Source organism: Patagioenas fasciata, chromosome 1, assembly GCF_037038585.1.
Source record: "Patagioenas fasciata isolate bPatFas1 chromosome 1, bPatFas1.hap1, whole genome shotgun sequence".
NCBI classification, from domain to species: domain Eukaryota; kingdom Metazoa; phylum Chordata; class Aves; order Columbiformes; family Columbidae; genus Patagioenas; species Patagioenas fasciata.
The window spans coordinates 136,389,409-136,408,306 of NC_092520.1; the positions used below are offsets into that span (position 1 = coordinate 136,389,409).

The window sequence follows — 18,898 nt, forward strand, 5'->3', positions numbered from 1 at the left end:
AACATTTCAGCCTTTTTCACAAGGAATACAAAGTTTTAACTGTGTTATAGAAGCTATATCATCTTTTGTATTTTTGTAGCCTGTCCATTTCTCAATATGATGAAACAGCTTCCATGATAAAATAATGATCTAATTATATGATGAGAAAGATTTCAGTCAATTACACTGCAGAAAACCAAACATTACACTCACCAACAACCCTGAAATCTTTATTGACACCACGTCTAATCACATCACTCACATTCCCCACACACCATTCCCTTGAACAATTACCCATTTTATGTTCTTGCCCTTGAACAATTATTCAGTTTTTGAATCAGGCTCCTGATGTTATGTCACTGGAACGTCCAAAAAGGCAGCACCACAGAATTTTCAGGCTCTCATAAGGCAGGGAAACAATGTCTTTTTCTTTTTTTAATCTTGTAATTGTTGAATTGCCTTCTGTCCTCTGATATAATAGGAATAATGATCATGACCTTGGAGTGTACAGACAATAAAGGTCTTTGCAATTGCTAAATGCTTTAGATTCTTCTCTTCATCTAGCTTCCATAAAAGCTACTAATTGCTTGGTAGAGTCTTTTACCAGGAAGTGCTTCTCAATTCTGTTTGTTAAAACACACAGAATAGTTTGTTAAAGGTGACTTGAGGAAAAGCAACTTGAGCACCTCCCAAAAAAAACATAAGAGATTTTAGAAAGAGTAACTAAACTTCCCCATTTTTTTTAACGTAATGTTTGATGTTTGCAGTGCCAACAAGATCACTGCCTTCTGTTCTGGTAGTCTGACTAAGCATGTATATTGCAGGATAGGGCAAAAACACTGCAATTTAACCAAGAACTATGATCATATAGGGATATTCTTTTCATCAGAACAGTAGTGGAGGCTTTTAAAACTAAGGTTAGCATACAGTTTGGGTGTAAACAATGTGAATGGCCCTGTGACGTGTGACATAATTAAGCTTACACTTAGCAGACAATTAGTCAGTTCAGATTCACTATGGTATTTCCTGAGGTATAACGTTCACTTAAGACAGATACTACATTTGTTTTACTTTGGTGGTGAAAAATGCTAGGTTTAGCCTGAGATTTGCTAATCACCAACCACCTAAATTGTAGAAGTTGCTTTTCCAACAACATACCTAGGTTTTATTGATCTGCGATGTCCAGATTGTTTATAGTAATTTATGACAAGAGGGAAAGTAATTGTCAAGACAATAGAAGAAAGCCTATTCTGCCTATGTAAAGCAAACCAGTACTTTTTGAGCACCCCAGTCTGCTTTCTGTTGTCTTCTGTAAAGACAGAAGTATTTTTTTTTATGTAGAAAAAAAGTTATTAGTAAGGGAAAGCAATACAGTTTCTTCTAATATTAACAACATTTAGGGACTGCAGTGGTAGCAAGCAGTGAGAGGCTTTTTATCTTCTTAAACAACAGAGTGAAGTGGGTTTGTTGTAGCTGTGTTTTATTGTCCAGTCCACGCTTTTGAGCATGTGAATTTTCTAATGGATATTTCTTGTTTTGGGCATTCACTTCAAATAACAATCTCCATGCAGTAGGAAAAATATAACCCTTCCTCGTTGTTTGGGGTTTTTTATAGCGCGTATGCCATTGCAACTAAATGCTGTTTCAACAAACATTTTTATGTCATTCTATCTTAACAGTTTATAAGCTGAAAAGGAAACAAATTCAAAGGCAGCTCATCTCTGCAGTTTTTCTTTCTTGCTGTTTTAAGAAGTCATACTTAAATTACATCATTTCCTGTTGAGAGTTGTTCTAAAAATTAGTAAAAAAATTAGAAAAAACTTTAAAATGTTTTTCTAGTTTGTTGTGCACGTTGCTGTACTAGACACTTCTCATGTCAGCCGTTTCCTTCTTTTTTCGAATGTCAACAATTGAAGATAAATGTTTTGAGGGGACTATCTAAAGTAACCCTTACAGCTGTCTGCAAGGAGAGGGATATTTATGACCTGAGTGATACATAAAAGTAACACAAAAGGAAAACGGATTTGTGCTGTGTTTTATCCTCTTTATGTCTAAATGAGACCCAAGCTGTATTATAGTTCTTTGTTTGAATGATGGATTTGGCATTCACATACCTCCAGACAATTTTGTCAGCCTATCAAACAATTTGGAGAACGAGTTGAGTCTTCACCGAGTCAATCTATCCTCTGAAATCTGTGCAAATTCAGGAAAAACAAAGAGAAATAATTTGGCTGTCAAAGAAGACATTATGTCTATTTTTTTACACAAAATCAGCAAGGAAGCAGTATTTTTAATGGTTTGATTTCCTGAGTGTATCAAGAAGCAAAAATGAAGCATGTGCTATTTAATTGTATCTGTATATTTTGGTAAATTTTAACTTCCGTTTTCTACCAGCTTAATTACATTTTGACAGGGCTTCTCTATGTAGAAAAGCTAGTGGTGGATATTTTTATGAGATGTTGAATGTCGTGAGCATCAGGACACAGAATATCCTCAGCTCCCAACCAGGCAGAGCCTGGCTGCTGCAATTCCCTGTCCCTGAGCGCAGCGAGCTGCAAGGCTGAGGACATAGTCCCAGGCTGCACAAGCGCAGCCACAGCAAACCACAACAGATTTCACAAGCAGTTTTGAGACTGGTGCCATTACAGGCACCGTGTAAACAAGACCACACATGAAAGTGGAACAACACAAATACTGTGATCCTGTTGTCACTCAACACCTAACCAGGCTCAGAGCATGCTAGCTGATCTCCTACACATGTAGACACAAGCACACATGTGCACACACACAAATGAGTCCCTCTAAGAGCTGGCCAGACCTATGGTATCTTCATCTGTCAACTCTCAGTATCTCTGGCCTCTCCAGCATCCTAGAGACGTGAGATCTCTTGGACAGCTGGCTCCCACATTTGCTATTCTGCTTGCCATTTAGTCTTGTCTTAGTTGGTTAGCAGCTCACAGACAAAAGGTTCCTCCTGGGAGCAGGTCCAGATCTGTTGTCCCTCCAGGAGACAACCTGCAGACCATCTTTCCCATCTTTGATCCCCAGATGTACGATCTCTCTGTAGCTGTCTCTTACTGACAAGCTAGCCTGGCTTGAAGATCACTAGCATCTCCCACGCTCTCATGCACAGGAGGGAAAGCACACTCATATGGAAAACACTTTAAAGTTTAATAAGAAGATAGGACAGACTGCAATGCTAAGGCACAGGTCTTGATCAGACAGGCATACTGACAGACATCTTGTTTATGCAAAGCTATCCTTCTGTTCCTCCTTCTCTTGTTCCATGCCTGTTCTTTCCCATCTACCTTCCCCTTTCACAGCATTTTTTTCTTCCCAAATAAACATCCCACCCAGAATTACCTTTTGTTCGTTGGTCCTGCTTCTACTAAGTTTTGCATCTTTGACACCATTGTCTAGGTAAGCTTGGCTGTAACTAGTAGCACTGATATGGCTACCTAGGTGCTCTGCTGGCCTTGCAGACTCAGTTCACAGCAAATCTCCAGTGTGGCCATCCAGTTAGCTGTGAAGTTGGGACATCTTTCACATAATTCCCCCTCAACCATCTGTGAAATCTAGCCATTCCACATGGCACTATCTAACTTTTGTCTGTTTCTCACAGACAAGATGTTTATGTTTTTCTGTCCAGCAGTTTCTGGTGCGATGTGCAGTATTTTCCTGTGTTCCATTCAGTTACCCAAACCTCAAGCCTAGTCATCTGCCTGTGAACCTTAACTGACCTGATAGTTAGGCATTAATATCTTTGCTGTCTTTTGAAGAATAGTTTCCAAGGCTGACAACATGTATTTTCTAGAAAAAATAAGCTGTTTTGGCAATGTTTTGCATAGTGCTTAGTATATTACTTTACTGTTTTGCAGGATCACATTTTCCTGTGGGAGTTGTACCACCCAGAACCAAATCACCAACACCAGAGTCTTCAACAATAGCATCCTATGTCACTTTGAGGAAGAATAAGAAGATAGATCTAAGAACGGTACTCTAAAATAACCTTGAGCATTGGTGAATAGTGATGTGTTCATTTCCAAGTTTAATTTCTGTAGTTACTTCAAAAGTTGTACTTATATTTTAAATTATCTTCACATAAAATTTGCTGTTATAAAAAATAATATACTAGGGTAATGGAGACAGCTGTAGAAAGAATGATGAAATTATAAAGGTTGTGTATGTTTGACTGCATAAAGATTTCATTACATTCAAACTGGGGAAGAACTAAATGATAAAATAAATCTACCAAGCTACTGAAGTTCATGCTTGAGTTGAAAGGAAAGGAAACATCTTAAAACTTTTGAAGTTTTGGCTTCTGGGGCAATTTAACAGCCCTTGTATAAATTATTTTTGTTTTATTTATTTTATTACTAAAATTATTTTGGGAAAAAAAATAAAGCAGACAGAAAATAACGCTACAGTAAGCAGTATGTGGGTAATTAGCCTGGAATTTCAGATTAGAGAGTCCCATGGTCTCTGGGTTGAAGACAGAGGTTTACAGGTAGTTTGGGCAAAAGGAGGGGCAGGTTTTGCCGTAGTTGTAGCATGAATAGAAGAAAAGTTGCAGGAAGAATGGGAGAGGAGAGAGAAACTCGCAGGATGTTGACTGGAGAAAGAATACCACTTTTCAGAAGTGAAACCAGTTACTGTGGATGTACTGAATGCAGCTGATTAGCCAGAAGTAAATGTTTTTGCTGTTGTACGAAGTACAGAACTATCTGAAAATTGGTGAATTTCAAGAACAGAGTAGGTAAAGTGGTGGTTGTTATTTTGGGAATCATATCATGCTCAGAATTAAAGATTTTGAAGTGGTGATAAATTCTTAGAATCACTTAGGTTGGAAAAGACCTTTTAAGATTATCCAATCAAACCACAAAACTTACACCACCAAGTCCACGGCTAAACCATGTCCCTGAGTGCCACATCTACGCATCTTAAATACCTCCAGGGATGGTGACTCCACCGCCTCCTTGGACAGCCTGTTCCAATGCCTGACAACCCTTTCAGTGAAGAAATATTTCCTAATATCCAATCTAAACTTCGCCTGGCACAACCTAGGTGTGTTTCCAGTTTGTTTCAGCCTGCACTTGCCATTACATAATGCCTAACTGTAATTTTTCTTGAAACAAAAAGACAGAAATCACTATTAGATCAGCTGGTGTAAATGTCCTGGATCATTAAATTTCGACTGTTTCTGTCTCAGTCAAGTACCTTGTGTTTGCCTGTCATTTAATGTCTGGTAAATTGTTTCAACTTTATAGGGTAGCTTTAAGAGAGCATGTACCCGTTCTCTTACTATTTATCATTGATGGTCACTGTTTAAAAAACCAAATTATTCCTTCCTTTTATTTTGAATTTATTAATAATTGGTTCTTGTATTTTCTTCACATACATAGGAGATCTTGCCCATGATTTTTCTTCTTTTTAGTAAATCATTAAGTGATCTTTTATGATACGCTAAACAGTTTAGAGTCTTGCTTTTCAAAAACATAGAGAGATAGATCTATATATTTCTTCCATTTAAGGAAAGGCCAAGAAGTGCAGTGGAGCAGCTGTGTCTGGCAGAAAGCACACGGCCTCGAATGACTGTGGAGGAACAGATGGAAAGAATAAAGAGACACCAACAAGCTTGCCTGAGAGAGAAGAGGAAAGGACTCAATATTATTGGCATCTCAGACCAGTCACCTTCACAGAGTCTATCGTTTGTCAGAGATAATCCATTCAAATCAGTACAGGTGGGTCCCACATTCTTCAAGATTTTAATGTGTCCAGTTTAAAAAAAAAAAAAAAAAGGCAAAATGGTTCTTGTTACAAAATTGTTCTTTTTCCAAAATCACCTGATACTGTAGGTGTGTGTTTGAGACTGCTTGTATAGAATAACAGTCACAATTCTGTGCCATACACAAGAGAAAGGGAGAAGACAGTCTTCATGTTTATACCCAATGGTAGTAGAAGTCACTTCATTGTCTTTTTGGAAAAAAAAAATTGTTCAAATCTACATACGTTTGATTATGCATTGTGACGTTTGCTAACAGTGGTCTTTTGTCAAATTTAGCAATGAAATTGCAAGCTTTGTGACTAAAAGCAGTGTCAAGGAGAATAATGATTCGGTTGATGTATAAATTATGAAGATTTTTCTGCCATGTAATATATTCAAACATCTGTAACATTTTTAGGTAGGAATGTATATTTATGATGATAGCTTTTAACTGGTTCTCTTTTGCTGTGGTTTTTGAGACCATAAATAGGGAAAAATAGAACCCTCACTTTTGTTTTTCCTCATTCTTAAGCAGCTAAGGGAAACAAATTAGTTTATTGAATGGTTAGGGGTGGGGAGAGAAGAGAAAGATATAACTGCTTGTCATTAGCCAAGAAACCCTATCCTGAATATACCCCACACCACTTCAGGACAAAAATATCAAACAGATTTAAGTTAGTGGCTGTTAGACAGCCTACTATTTTCTAACTACTAAGAATTGATTTTCTTTTTCAATAGCTTAACAAAGTTACCTTCTTTAATCTTCTTTTGTTTATCTTCTGGCAAACGTTTTTCCTCTTTGGTGTTTGTTTTGGGTTTTTTTACACTGACATGGAAATTCTTTCTTTTGTGTTTTGTACACGTTTTAACATCTGATTTCCCAAAACCAGATTAAGTGTATTGCACTGTTGAGAAATCACATATTTCAAAATAAGTTTTAGGTTTGATGTTTGTTTGGTTTTTTTTTCCTCTGAGCATGCTAAATTGCCTTCAGAGCTATACAAAGGTTACTTTTCTTCCAACAACATTGGATCCCCAGAAGACACTGAATTCATCCTTTGCATTAGAGCATCTGTATTTGGAACAACATCATAACTGCTATACCTGAAGTGGGCTCCTACAAATATTTTTGTGATTAACACTGCCTTTCTCAAGAAGAGGACGTGTAAAGCAAAGCTTTGCAGATGTTCCTTCTTGTAGTTTTCATAGAGGTGTTTGAGCTTTACCACTTTGCTTACTCCAAAGAATTTCGTTCATGTCAGCATGTTCTTCAGTTCTCTCTGTGAAATCAGTGCTACAAGGATGAAAGAAGAAATTGACACAATAAGTGAGAACGTGTCTGACTTTAATATTTAGCTAGTAGTCGGTGCTACAAAATCACTTTTTCTATCACAATTTCAGTTCTTCCAGAATGTTACTTGGCAAAAAGCCCCAGGATGAGGTATGACACTGTAGTAATAGGTCTTATTTTTTAAAATGTAGTTTCTATGCCTTTTGATTTGTATAGAGAAATATGGCGCAATGGCATTAACTGCTGAAGGTCTTTTCAACTGGCGTTTGGTTATTTAAGAAGTGGAGGAAAAAAGGTATTTTATAAACAACCTACTGTGTAATTTTTAAGTGATTACCAAAATATGAAAGGAAGTTGCTTCACAATTGTTATTGTTTGGGACAAGTGTATGATGTGGGTACATCCTTCAGTTAGGGAAGTAAAGAGATTGATTTGTGAAGTGAGTTATATGGAATTTCTTCTTAACATGGTGCATGTGCTAAATCACAGGAATTCAGCCACAAGATTTACATTCATGGCTCCTTAGTACTTAGTTTGATAAGACTTAGATGAACCTCACTTCAGTTTGGTTTGCTACTCTGCCAGCGTAATGTGTGCAGTTCACAACGTTAAGTCACCTCTACCATCGTTCCTCAAAAATTTTATACCGAATTATTTTCTCTGCAATGGATTATTTTTTTAAGGAACGAGTAATATCCTCTGCCATTATCAGATGCTATGGTGTCCTCTGTTAAATCAGTTAACAGCATAGGCTTGGAAAATACCCAAGATAATTGCAGAAAGTATGCACAGGTGCACAGTGAATTACATACTGAGAGCAGATTTTTATCCATTTTTTTAACGAGAAAAAGCTATTTTAATTAGTGCTTCTGAATGCAAATAAGAGTGTACTAAGCCTGTGCGTGAGTGAGCTAAATATGAATGAAATTTCAGAAGATAAAGGTGAGTGATAGAAATGCTGGAGATTGGAGCGAGGGGATGCAGAAGGTACAATAATCTTAGAAGAAAATCACTAGGCTGAACTGTTTTGAAGGGTACAAAAATGAGACTCCTTAACAGTTTCCATTTTACTTATTACAGTGTGGTATACTTAATGTTTTTTAAGTTGTGTTTTGGTTTTTTTTCTTCAGTCACAGTCAGAGGACAGTGCAAGATTCAGAACTGAGACTGTGATAATTTTTGTAAGAATATGTCTATATATCAATTTTGTTCCACAGAATCGCAAAAAGGATGATACTGTATCTGGTAACATGAAGGAATTAGACAGCACCAGTAAAGAAAATAATTTGAAACAAAATAATGGAAGTCCTGGAGAAGAAATAGCGCAACTAAAACTGGATGGAGAACAAGAACATAATTCAGGTTTCACTAAAGAGGTACTAAACTGTCCCTTATTGAACAGTTCATCAGCCTGTCTTGCAGTAGAAAAATATTCTGAGCCACGGACAGCAGACTATGGGAAATTGAGCCAGTTCCTTTTGCTTGGAGGATTAAGATGTCTTTTTGGATATAACAAATATTCTATAGAGAAGCACGAAAATCTATCAGATCTGTCTAAAGCTGACATACTGAATTTTCTTGTTTTATGGTCTTCTTAAATTTCATTTTACTTTATCTGTGACTATCTTGATTGATTGGAAAATTACAAAATTATGCTCTTCTTTGGAAACAAACCCCCGATACTAATGCATCTTTAAATAATAATCATTGATCTCTTCATTGCTTAGGATACCCCAGTGTAGTTTTTGACAGTCATTTAATACACCTGACTTTTTTGTTTGGTTAGCTGTAGTGCATCAAATAGTTTATAGGAAGCAGAATAAAACTGACAACAATTTATACATGGAAGTAGGTAGTAACTGTGGTTTGTGCTATTTGGTAACTGGATTGATTTCTGCCTTGAAACAGCCTCAAACTCACTTGGCAGTGAGTTACCTTGGTGTTTCTGGTACTAAAATGTTCTGAACACTCAGAAAAAACACTGGTTGTGAAGAATTGATTACTGGAGTTATTTCTACATAATTATCTCCTGCTTATAATTTAATATTTTCTAAAATCTTGTGTAGAGGTTTTTTTTTTTCTATCCATATTCTTTAATTAATGATCCTTTGCTTTTCCTTTTCCTCACTCGTGTTTGTTTTTGCTATCCTGTTTTGTATTTAACCTTTTTAAACGTATGTCTGATGGAGAAGGGTATAAAAATCAAATAATTAACATCCGTTGCTATTCTTTAAAAACACTTTCTATTGAAAGTCTGTTGCTCTGTTAAGTATGCAGATCTTTTAAAGGAAAATTATGTAATACACTTATAATGGTTTTATCTAATCAGACCTTTAAGAGCAGCATTCGGGCTTATCAGCAACATATTCCAGTAGCTGGAATCTCTGTTCGCATTGTGAGGAGAGGGACAGCAGGAAGAAATAGGCAGGCTGCAATCCAATGGGTTCAGATAAGTTCTGGAAGTTATTAAGCCAAGCCCTGCCCATTGGCTCTGGTATAGGTTTCAGGATAACTCTATTAACCTGAATGGTATTGATAAAAAATTCTTAAGTTATGTAATTCTGAGTTACTAAGTATACATGATGGCAAAATTTGTCTGTTCATAAAACTGTTTCCTGATACTGTATTTCTTATCTGCCACTTCGTATGTGTTACAGCTTTTTGTTTCATGATTTCATTTTTTTTATAGCTGACAAAAACTGATGAGCTTTTATCAGATGCACATGTTGTATCTGACTCAAAAGAAGTGAGTAATGAAGAGAAAGCAGAAAAGGAAAAGAAAAATAAATTGGAAGAAACACATGATGGTGATATAAGGTAAAAATAAAACAAGATGTTCAGAGGCTATTTTAAACTTGCACGTTGTATTTATTAGCTGAACAGCCCAAGCAACTAATGAAATACTGTCGTAAATAGTTATAAGGTATATTTATACAGTTTTGAGTGGTTTACATATAGAGAAATCTAGTGAGATTTGTATCCACTGAGGGGGTTCAGCGAGAGGTGATGAGTTGGTGGGTGAAGCGATGTTTATTTTCACGTATCACCCCAGTTATAAACAGAATACATTCATTATCCTTGATTTGGGATACAAATGTATTTAATAATGATAGCTGAAGCTTTGGATCAGTTTATTCTGAAAGCTTCAGCCAGGTCTTCCGTAGGAAGCTCTCTACCGCTGTTATTTAGGAGTAGACTAAACAGCTCATTCTGTGTCTCCTGCTTTAACTTTTACTTCACTGTTTTGGAGCATTGCAGAATAAGCGGAATATTGTATCTTGGATATTCCTCTTTAATGATTCATAACTTTAGTATAAGTTGCACTGCAGATCCTAAGTGAGTTCTTATATTAGATAATAGCTTTCTCACAGCACCTTTCAGCAAAATAGATACCATGCACTAGGAAACTGCAGGAGTCTGTAAAGGAACGAGATTCAGTTTCCAGTACTTGGGGTTTTTTTGAGTCTTACTTTACAATGTAGAAGGCTTTCAAAATGCGTGCTTAATTTATATTACACAAACTTGCAAGTTGCAACTTTTTTCTATTTACAAAGGAAAAATAATTTTTAACTCCTATACTTAGTGGTTAACACCTAAAATTAAGATAGAGTGAGTTCTAAAGCCTGTGCTTCTTTTAACCAGCTTGCAAAGCGTGACCACAATTTCAAACCACAAACCCAAAACCAGCTCAGAAGAAAGTGAAGTAGTCAGTGTTCATGAACAAGAAGGGATTATGTCTTCATTTGAATTAGCAGCACAGTCTTCAAAAGGAAATCAGGCAACAGCAGGTATGTCTTTTGATGCTCTGAAACCCTTGTGAATGGAAAGTGCTGAGCTAGTGTAGATGGCAAGTGTATGATTTTATAACATGGAGAAAATAGTTTCCCAGTGGACAACTACAGAAATTCCATTTTTGTGAGGTTTTAATGTAGGTTTTATGGTTGTATTTAATTTAAGGAATTAAATAACTATTGCCAGAAACTGAGTCATACTATAGTTGTAGGTTGCAGCAAATCCTGCCCTATTCATCTTGTAGAACAGCATCTCATTCCTGGATACATATAGATTATTTATCCTGACCTGCTTGCTAATAGATGGCCTTAGGGATGCCCATGATAGAGGAATCCTTGAGAGTTTCCAATATATCTAGTAGATTTTGAACTAGCACGTAGAAAGACCCAAATTTGGTCATGTTTTCAGAAGAAAGAAAAGATGAAGAAACAGAAAACACTAACTGACTTGTAAAATGTCTGTAGTGTTCTACTTCGCAAGAACAGAAGGCTGGAATAAAGCAAAATTGGTTGTAAAGAGAAGAAAAAAGAGGGGAATATGTAGGAAAGGAAGAAAGCAGCAGACAGAATTTAAGACATTATTAATATCTTTGGTGATGGGAATGGTTAAGTTGGCCAAATGGTTAATTTCGTGGATATAAAACGTGACCTGGACCTTTGTAGTGCAGTCAGCAATCCTTTCTGTGACTTGATAATCAAAACCAGAACTTGTAAATACATTTTATAGTGCTCAGCAGAATAAAAAATGCATAGTTGATGTGAGCTGGGATATAAAGGTGGGTCCAGGAGTATCCTGACTAGTTAAACTTTTCTTTTGGGTTTTTTTTTTCCTCTCTTCACAACACAAATAACACATCAGCATTCATGTGTCTGTTGTTTGTTTCTTTGGTGTTCTACTGGTCATTTATAGGCCTGAGTAATGATCTATCTGGAGAACAGCTCTGCTCTCCCCAGAAGTTGTGCTTATGGTGCTGATCACATTTTAAGTCTTTACTTGTGTAACTTTCATTTCGTTCTGCTTGTGTATATTATGCCTTGAAATTATGATTTTCCAGCTTATATTTATTACGGCTTGAAATCATGCCTTCTGTAACTTGTATTCTTATTTGTCTTGCTGTATGACTCACAGTGAAAAGTTTGCCTTCTTCACCAGAATCGTCATTGTCACCAGCTCCATCTACACAGACACAGCTCACAGAAGGATCGCATTTCATGTGTGTATAGTTACAGAGAAGTACGTCTTTTTTTCCCGCCCCTCCTGCCATTTTGCTGATATTTTTCTAAGTATATTACTTCTAGTTATTTTTCTGAGAAACATCTGTAGACAATACTTGGCAAGACAAAGTTATCTGCAGTGTTGAATATAAACTAACCAGAAAACGAAAAACAATACATGTATTGATTTGCTTGCAAGTAATGCATTCTCTATCCAAGTACAAAGAGAAAGGACTAATTGGCTTATCAAGCACATTCTCCACAACTGGCAAGATAATAGCCCTTTGAATTCCATAAGAGGCCTAAGCTGTTACAGAACAGATACCCAGTTAAGCTGTGAGCATCAGTGCTCAGGTGCAAAATGAATCTTGATGCTTCAGTCATGGTAATAGGCAACTAGAGCTGGATCTCATAGTGGGGCACAGGAGGGAATGGTCTAATGGCCCAAAGGGGTTATGGCTTAAGACATAGATGACTGAGGTATGATAAACATGAAGGGAAAAAATGAGAGTGGAAGAAATGTAACATTTATAAAACTTTTTTTTTCTTCTTTGCATAGAGATAGCCCCACAGAGCTTCTCTTCCCTTCTGGTAGCAGAATCATAGAATGTCCTGAGTTGGAAAGGACCCACAAGGGTCACAGAGTCCAACTCCTGTCCCTGCATAGGACAACGCTAAAATTCACACCATGTGTCTGAGGGCGTTGTCCAATTGCTTCTGGGGAATCAAGTTAGAAAGCATGAGTTTGGCTAGATTTCCATGTTCCTACCTGTAGTGTGACCTGCTTAATGAATGGAAATGCAAATATAAGTAAGCATACTTGTTTATACAAGTGTTTAAAGAAATTAAGAGGATACCACTGTGAAAGCTTCAGCACTTTACCAGCATTTAAATCAATCCACATTTATTTTTTATCTGGAAGTACCTGTTTAAATAAGCTTTCACCTAAAAGAGTCAACTTTGTTTCAATAGTAATGTTAAATGACATAGCTAGAGGTAACTTAAGAAAACTTTAAAATCAGGAAAACTTTAACATCAAGATGTTTTCAGTCATTTAACATGAAGAGATCTTAAAATACTTTTTTTTTTTTTTTAGTTTACTGTCACAATCTGTATTGCCAAGCTTTCATCTTTCCAAAATTAAACTTAATCATCACAGACACCCTTCTTGTATGAGCTATGGCCAGGAAATTATTTACCTCTTTTTATCTTTTTCTCCTTTGAGAGAATAGAATATGCACTCTTCACATTTCAGTACTGACACTTGTGTTGCTGGCTTCCTGATGGATGTGGTCTGCCATTAGACTTAGCTTGCACTTTAGTACTTTTCCTCAAAAGCTTTATTACAGAACTATTTAAAAAAGATAAGTGGAACCATTCAGTTTTTCTGGAAATACTCATTTGTGTTAATGCTTTTCAGTTTCACTGTATAAATAAACATGCATTTATCATGCATCTTTTTTTTCAAATAGAACAAACATTACCCTATCAACTCAGTTCAGGTCAGTAGTGAAACTGAAACTGTACTGCTGATTTTTGCCCACAGCCACAGCACGCCTCTCTTCAAAGGGGAGGCAACCTAGAACTTCACCAGAAATATTTTACCAATTGCATTGAGTTGCTTTCCCACTTTTGCCACTTTTGTCATCAGATCAGCAGATTCTTTTTTTTTTTTTTTATTTAGTATTTATGTTAGATGTGAGATTAGCAAAATTGAAGTTCACGTATAGTGATCTGCTTTTTAAGTTAATGCCCCAGCCCTGACATCCCACAGTGTGGTGTATCCTCATAGGTAATACTGTAGCTGTAACATTTCCATGTTAAGTACAATTCTACAAATAGGCCTTAATTGCTTATGACAAAATGGTGCATGTGGGATGGCACTTGTAATATGAATGCTCTGCTTACACATGCCTCTCTATAATGAAGCGAGGATTCTAGAACTTAAAATACACCCCTTTTGGCTGTTTAGTATTTATTTGAATTGAGTTGGGTAAAGTATTCAACTACGTGCATATACATTCCACATTTCTTTGCTGCACTTGATGCCTCTGTTGGTTGTTTCCTAGGAGCTTCAAAACAAATTCATGCCATGAGCTGGCCTAGGACACGTAGGAGATGCATGAAGCACAGTCTGCTTGCCCGCAGAATTAACTGCCCCTTACATTCTGGGGCAGTAGATTCCAGTAAATAAATAAATAAATGAGATTAATACATACATAATAAAATAAATAATGCGTAATAAAATAAATTAATAAAATGAATTCCAGTTCCAGTATTCTAGTGATTTGCACTTTGTTGAAAGATAGGTCTTTTAATGTGCGAGAACTCAGTCTCTCTCAGATGCAAGAAATTCTGTGCAGCTGAGGGAACTTCAGAGCTGTGGGATCAGCCCTGTTCATATGCAACCACATTTTTCAGGCAGCATCTGGAAAATGTATGGTGGATTTCAGAGAATAATGAGGTAATACCTATATTGGGCTTTTACGGTCAATTAGTAAAATGATACTCCTGGCACAGTGACAGGGGAATTTGGCATAGGAAATTGGTGGCATAGGACATTGTAGGACTAAGGAAAAACCCATTAACACAAAGCTACTTCCTTTGTCACAGCTCTTGCTTTGCAGAGACAAATCTGGATGTGTACCATTGTTACTTTTTAAGCATTATATTTACACAATGGATGTATAATGAAATTTATACATCACCTGGATCCAAAGCTCAGAAACATTTTTACTAATGAACAGTTAAAAGCTATTTGTGGAAGTCCTTTCAGCAGTTACCCAAATGCAGCAAGCTCTGCATGTAGCACTTGAACTTCAGAACACCTTACAGCCACACTGCCGTTACTGGGTAGCAACTGAATAATTCTGCATCCCTCTTCAAACCGTGCCTGTCATTTGTAAGAGCAATTAGAGCCTTTGCTATTATTATCGGGTTTGTATGAAGAACATTTGGAGATAGCCGTGTACAACAGGATAAAACTCTCAGAATAAACAGGCTTTCATACGAAATTGCATTAATTTGAAAAAAGCTCGCTTCCATGTCTTGCTGTCAGAGTATCTTGACAGCAGTATCATTCGTCAGGAAAATTGCTTTCAGAAACAACAGATTTCTAAAATACTTTATTATGTTCTACACCATTGATAACTACCGTTAGGATGAGGTCCGAAATTCCTTGCTGTGTTTAACCCCAGGAGTTGCTTTATACAATATTGTGTCGTTGCTAAAATAGAATAACTGAATCTATGTCTGTCTTTCAGCACTAACGGCTTCTGTTGAAACAATTCATGCCTGAGATGTATGGACCTGACCTATGAAAATATGAGAAGATATTGTACAGTATATTTTAAATCTATGAAATTCATAGTTCTGATGCTTTTGGCCACAAAGCATCATTTTACCACTTCCTGGAAAATGTTTATTCCAAGAGAGCTTTAAATGGCCCACATGTACACTCAACAACCTTCAGATTGTTCTCCTGATACCAGCTTGCTGCTATGATTTCTGTGCACATAAAATAAAGGCTCTTTTTAATGTGCAGCCTACAGTCAGAACTTTATTTGATATTCTCCAGAATTTAATGTTCTTTTAATTATGGATCATATAAATTTACTTTTTCGCTTCTTTTAGATGGATAATTTGGTTAATTTTACATATCACCACTTAACCTTGTTTTACACTTTTTAAACACTACAACTTACTGGTTTAACATTTTATTTGTAAAATTTTTATATATGTATACATATAGATATATTTAAAATGTGCCATTTTTATTATTGCTTAGTAAAAGATGTCTTGTTTCTGCTGTAATTATTTCTTGGTCAGGTTGCAATGTCAGCAGTTACTGCCACACTTCTGTCAACATATGCATTAATGTTAGTGGTTCATTTTTCTTAAATAAAATGGAGTGTAGGTATTTTGAGGTACTGGGCTTTTCCTTTGTTGGGTTAGGGTGTGTACAGCAATAAGCAAGTTTTCAATCCAGTACTTAGTTTGTGTACAAATGTAATTATGTTCATTGTGTATATATTATACAATGAGCACATACGATGTAAGTATAAGAAGCCACTTATTATTGTTCAAATACAAATGTTCATATCCCATTTCTTTTATATCATATTAAATAAATGTTGATGTTCTTAAGGACTTGTATGGTTAGTATTTCTTCCAGCAAACAGATGTCACACTGTGTTCCACCTTTTGCTGTGGGGAATGCAACAATTCTTATATCATTGGCGACATCACCTGTCAACCAGAGTAGCAGTGACAGACTCTTAAGAGATTCCAGTCTTCCTCTACGGGAAAGAATAAGGCTGCAACACAGAACAAAAAGACAACCTGAGACTGAGATGCAAGAAATACAGGTTCAACTCTTGGCTCTCCCAGAACTGTATCGTGATGTTGGAATAATCACTTAGTCATTCTGTGCCTCCATCCCCTCCCTGTTTACTGGAGAGGTAATAGCCTGTCTTACTGGGGTGTGGTGAGTGGTAATTCAGTATTTGCAAATTTCGAACCCCACATTCAGTGGGCTTAAGGACAGAACTATGATGATTCCTTAAGGCTTTGACATCTGCAAAGCATCTTCCAGAAACTGAAACAAAACCTGAAATAATTTGTCAAGCGTCATCATACTACAGATGTTACTAGCTACACTTTGCCATCTCACACAGCTGTCTGAATTTGCCTGAGACAAAAGAGGCTTAGAAAAGAATTATGGAAAAAAAAAAAAAATTTAAGGGAAAGCTTTTGAATCTAGGATGTAAAGCTAAGAAATATTTTAAAGTTTCAGGCAACTGCTGTATGCTTTGGTGCATGTGTGTGCCATAAGTGGTAAGGCAAGTTTCGTAAGAAGATGACTGCCAGCTCCTGTTGTGCTTGTTTTATTATACAAATCATATCCTGTTCAAGCTAATATCACTGTACTGAGGACTATATAATTCATTGTGCTTTTTCATAGAAGAATGCCTAAGATTGACGCAGTTTAAAATTAACTCTTCATCATTGCCCCTCTAAGTAGGAGGTTGTGTTTGTTGTACTCTTCTGCCACTCCCAGCTCTGCTGCCAGTTCTTCCCCGGGGCTCTTTGCCACAAAGACACAGAGTGCACTGTCTGTCTACCTGTCATTTTGCCATTTTCTTTAAAAAATGATGAAACACAAGGCTGAATTTTAGCAGCAGAGCTTGGAGGGTCATAGTGAGAGAGATGACTGAAGAAAAGACAGTGAATCAGGATGCAAGCAGACAGCATCCAGCTGAAAGTTTGACCAAAGAGCCTTTCATCTTTTTTTGGAACACTAGCCCCGAATTAGTGCATCCTTCCATCCGAAACAAAGAGTGAATAAGAGGAATGTGATTTTTATTGCTCCACCAGCTGAGCTTTAAGGTCACTGGCATTGCTGGAACACCTGGGGCAAGGCAAATACAACACACCCTGTTCTCTCTCTAACCCTTCTAGAGAGAGCTGTTCAGCTGTCAAACTCAGCAATCTCTTTCTGTCCTTGCTGCCAAGAAAAGAATTGCAACCAATAAAGGAAAGAATGACTAAGTGGTTTTTGGACATTTATAGATCCTGTCTGTGTTTAAAGCAGTTGTCAGTTTGCGATATCTGCAAAGTACGTGCAGTTTATACTGAGGTTGGGGGAGGGTGGGAGAATCAGCAAGTTTTTGCTGGTGTAACTGTTGGCAAAGACAGCAAACATAAATGATGCGGGAATGTAGAAATGCTCATAGATAATTTCACTTCCTGTGGGCACTTGCAGCAAAGACTTGCAGTTTCATTGGGTGCTCTATTTTTTTGTGTCTTACGGAAAACATGTATGGTTTTGTATTATCAGAGAGCAGCATCTACTGTCTCTTACCTCATAAGAATAACTCATCCCAGTGATCATACTCCTGAGATATAGAAGTATCAGAATACTGATATTGTCAGCCTTCAAACATCTATTTTGAGTTTGTATCTAGGATATTTTTATATTTCTGACTGATTGCTTTATTGGCTATTGCACTGACACTTGTATATATGGAACGTGCTTTTTTTCAAAAGCAAGAGTCCTTAGGAATAATGCAACACATTCTCTACAGATGTTCATGCTTTTCAGAACCAATTACATCTATTTTTGTCTTTTGTTCACCATTTGCATTGTTCCAAGACTACTAGAGAATGTGATTATTTTAAGTCCCTTAATAAAGTGACATTACTCCAAAAGTTGTAGTTGGTGTCTTGACAGTTTTTTATATGTTGTGGACTGGTTTAAAGAGAGAGACCTCATTGGGTAGTTGAAACCAAAACCGTGTTCACACTGTTACTGAGATGCGGAATGTAGTCTTCAGTTAATATTTTTCCATAAATATATTTGCCATAAAATGAACCCAATAAGGTTCTATTTTCAGAAAATCAGAGAATTAAACAGTACGTTTCTATCTGAATCACTTTAGTTGGACAGTCTGGGAAAGGTTATTGGATCCACTAGGAGTACACACAGGAAAAACATCAAGGGATTACACTTAGAGTAATATATCTACTGAATTCTCTAGTACTTGGGCTGGTGGCTCAAATTATATTCTGGTTGAGTAAAGCAGCAGAGTGGAAGATCTTCAGTCATTGGTGCCGGATAACTCTTACCCAAACTTTTCATTATATTCTAACAATGTGGTTGTTTTTTTTTTTTTCTTTTCTAATAAAACCAAACCATAAATAGTACTCATTCAGATCTCAGCAGTGGGTCAGCATGTCTTTTCTGCACAGTACTTTTTTGCCCCTGTGATCCTGTATTTTGCTGTACTTATTTTCTGAAGTTATTCTAGGGTAGTTTAATCTTATTTCAGTTTGAATCCTCGGTCAAAACGTTATTTT

The 18,898-nt window shown here is 36.6% G+C and overlaps 1 protein-coding gene across 18 annotated transcripts in view; it reads left to right on the top strand.

The window, feature by feature from the left end:
* Positions 1 to 18,250, top strand: part of PLEKHA5 (pleckstrin homology domain containing A5) — a 174,246-nt gene extending 155,996 nt beyond the window's left edge. For 10 of the 18 annotated variants that reach the window (XM_065847182.2, XM_065847088.2, XM_065847125.2 and 7 more), the window contains 7 exons: positions 3,858 to 3,973; positions 5,511 to 5,720; positions 8,252 to 8,410; positions 9,724 to 9,851; positions 10,677 to 10,822; positions 11,955 to 12,039; positions 15,304 to 18,250. In XM_065847182.2, the coding sequence (XP_065703254.1) occupies positions 3,858 to 3,973; positions 5,511 to 5,720; positions 8,252 to 8,410; positions 9,724 to 9,851; positions 10,677 to 10,822; positions 11,955 to 12,039; positions 15,304 to 15,322 (863 nt within the window). In that variant the 3' untranslated portion in view covers positions 15,323 to 18,250. Of the gene's footprint in view, positions 1 to 3,857; positions 3,974 to 5,510; positions 5,721 to 8,251; positions 8,411 to 9,723; positions 9,852 to 10,676; positions 10,823 to 11,954; positions 12,060 to 15,303 lie in introns of all 18 variants that reach the window. The other 8 variants (XM_071815566.1, XM_071815604.1, XM_065847209.2 and 5 more) reach the window with 3 other exon arrangements.
* Positions 18,251 to 18,898: the final 648 nt, after the last annotated feature.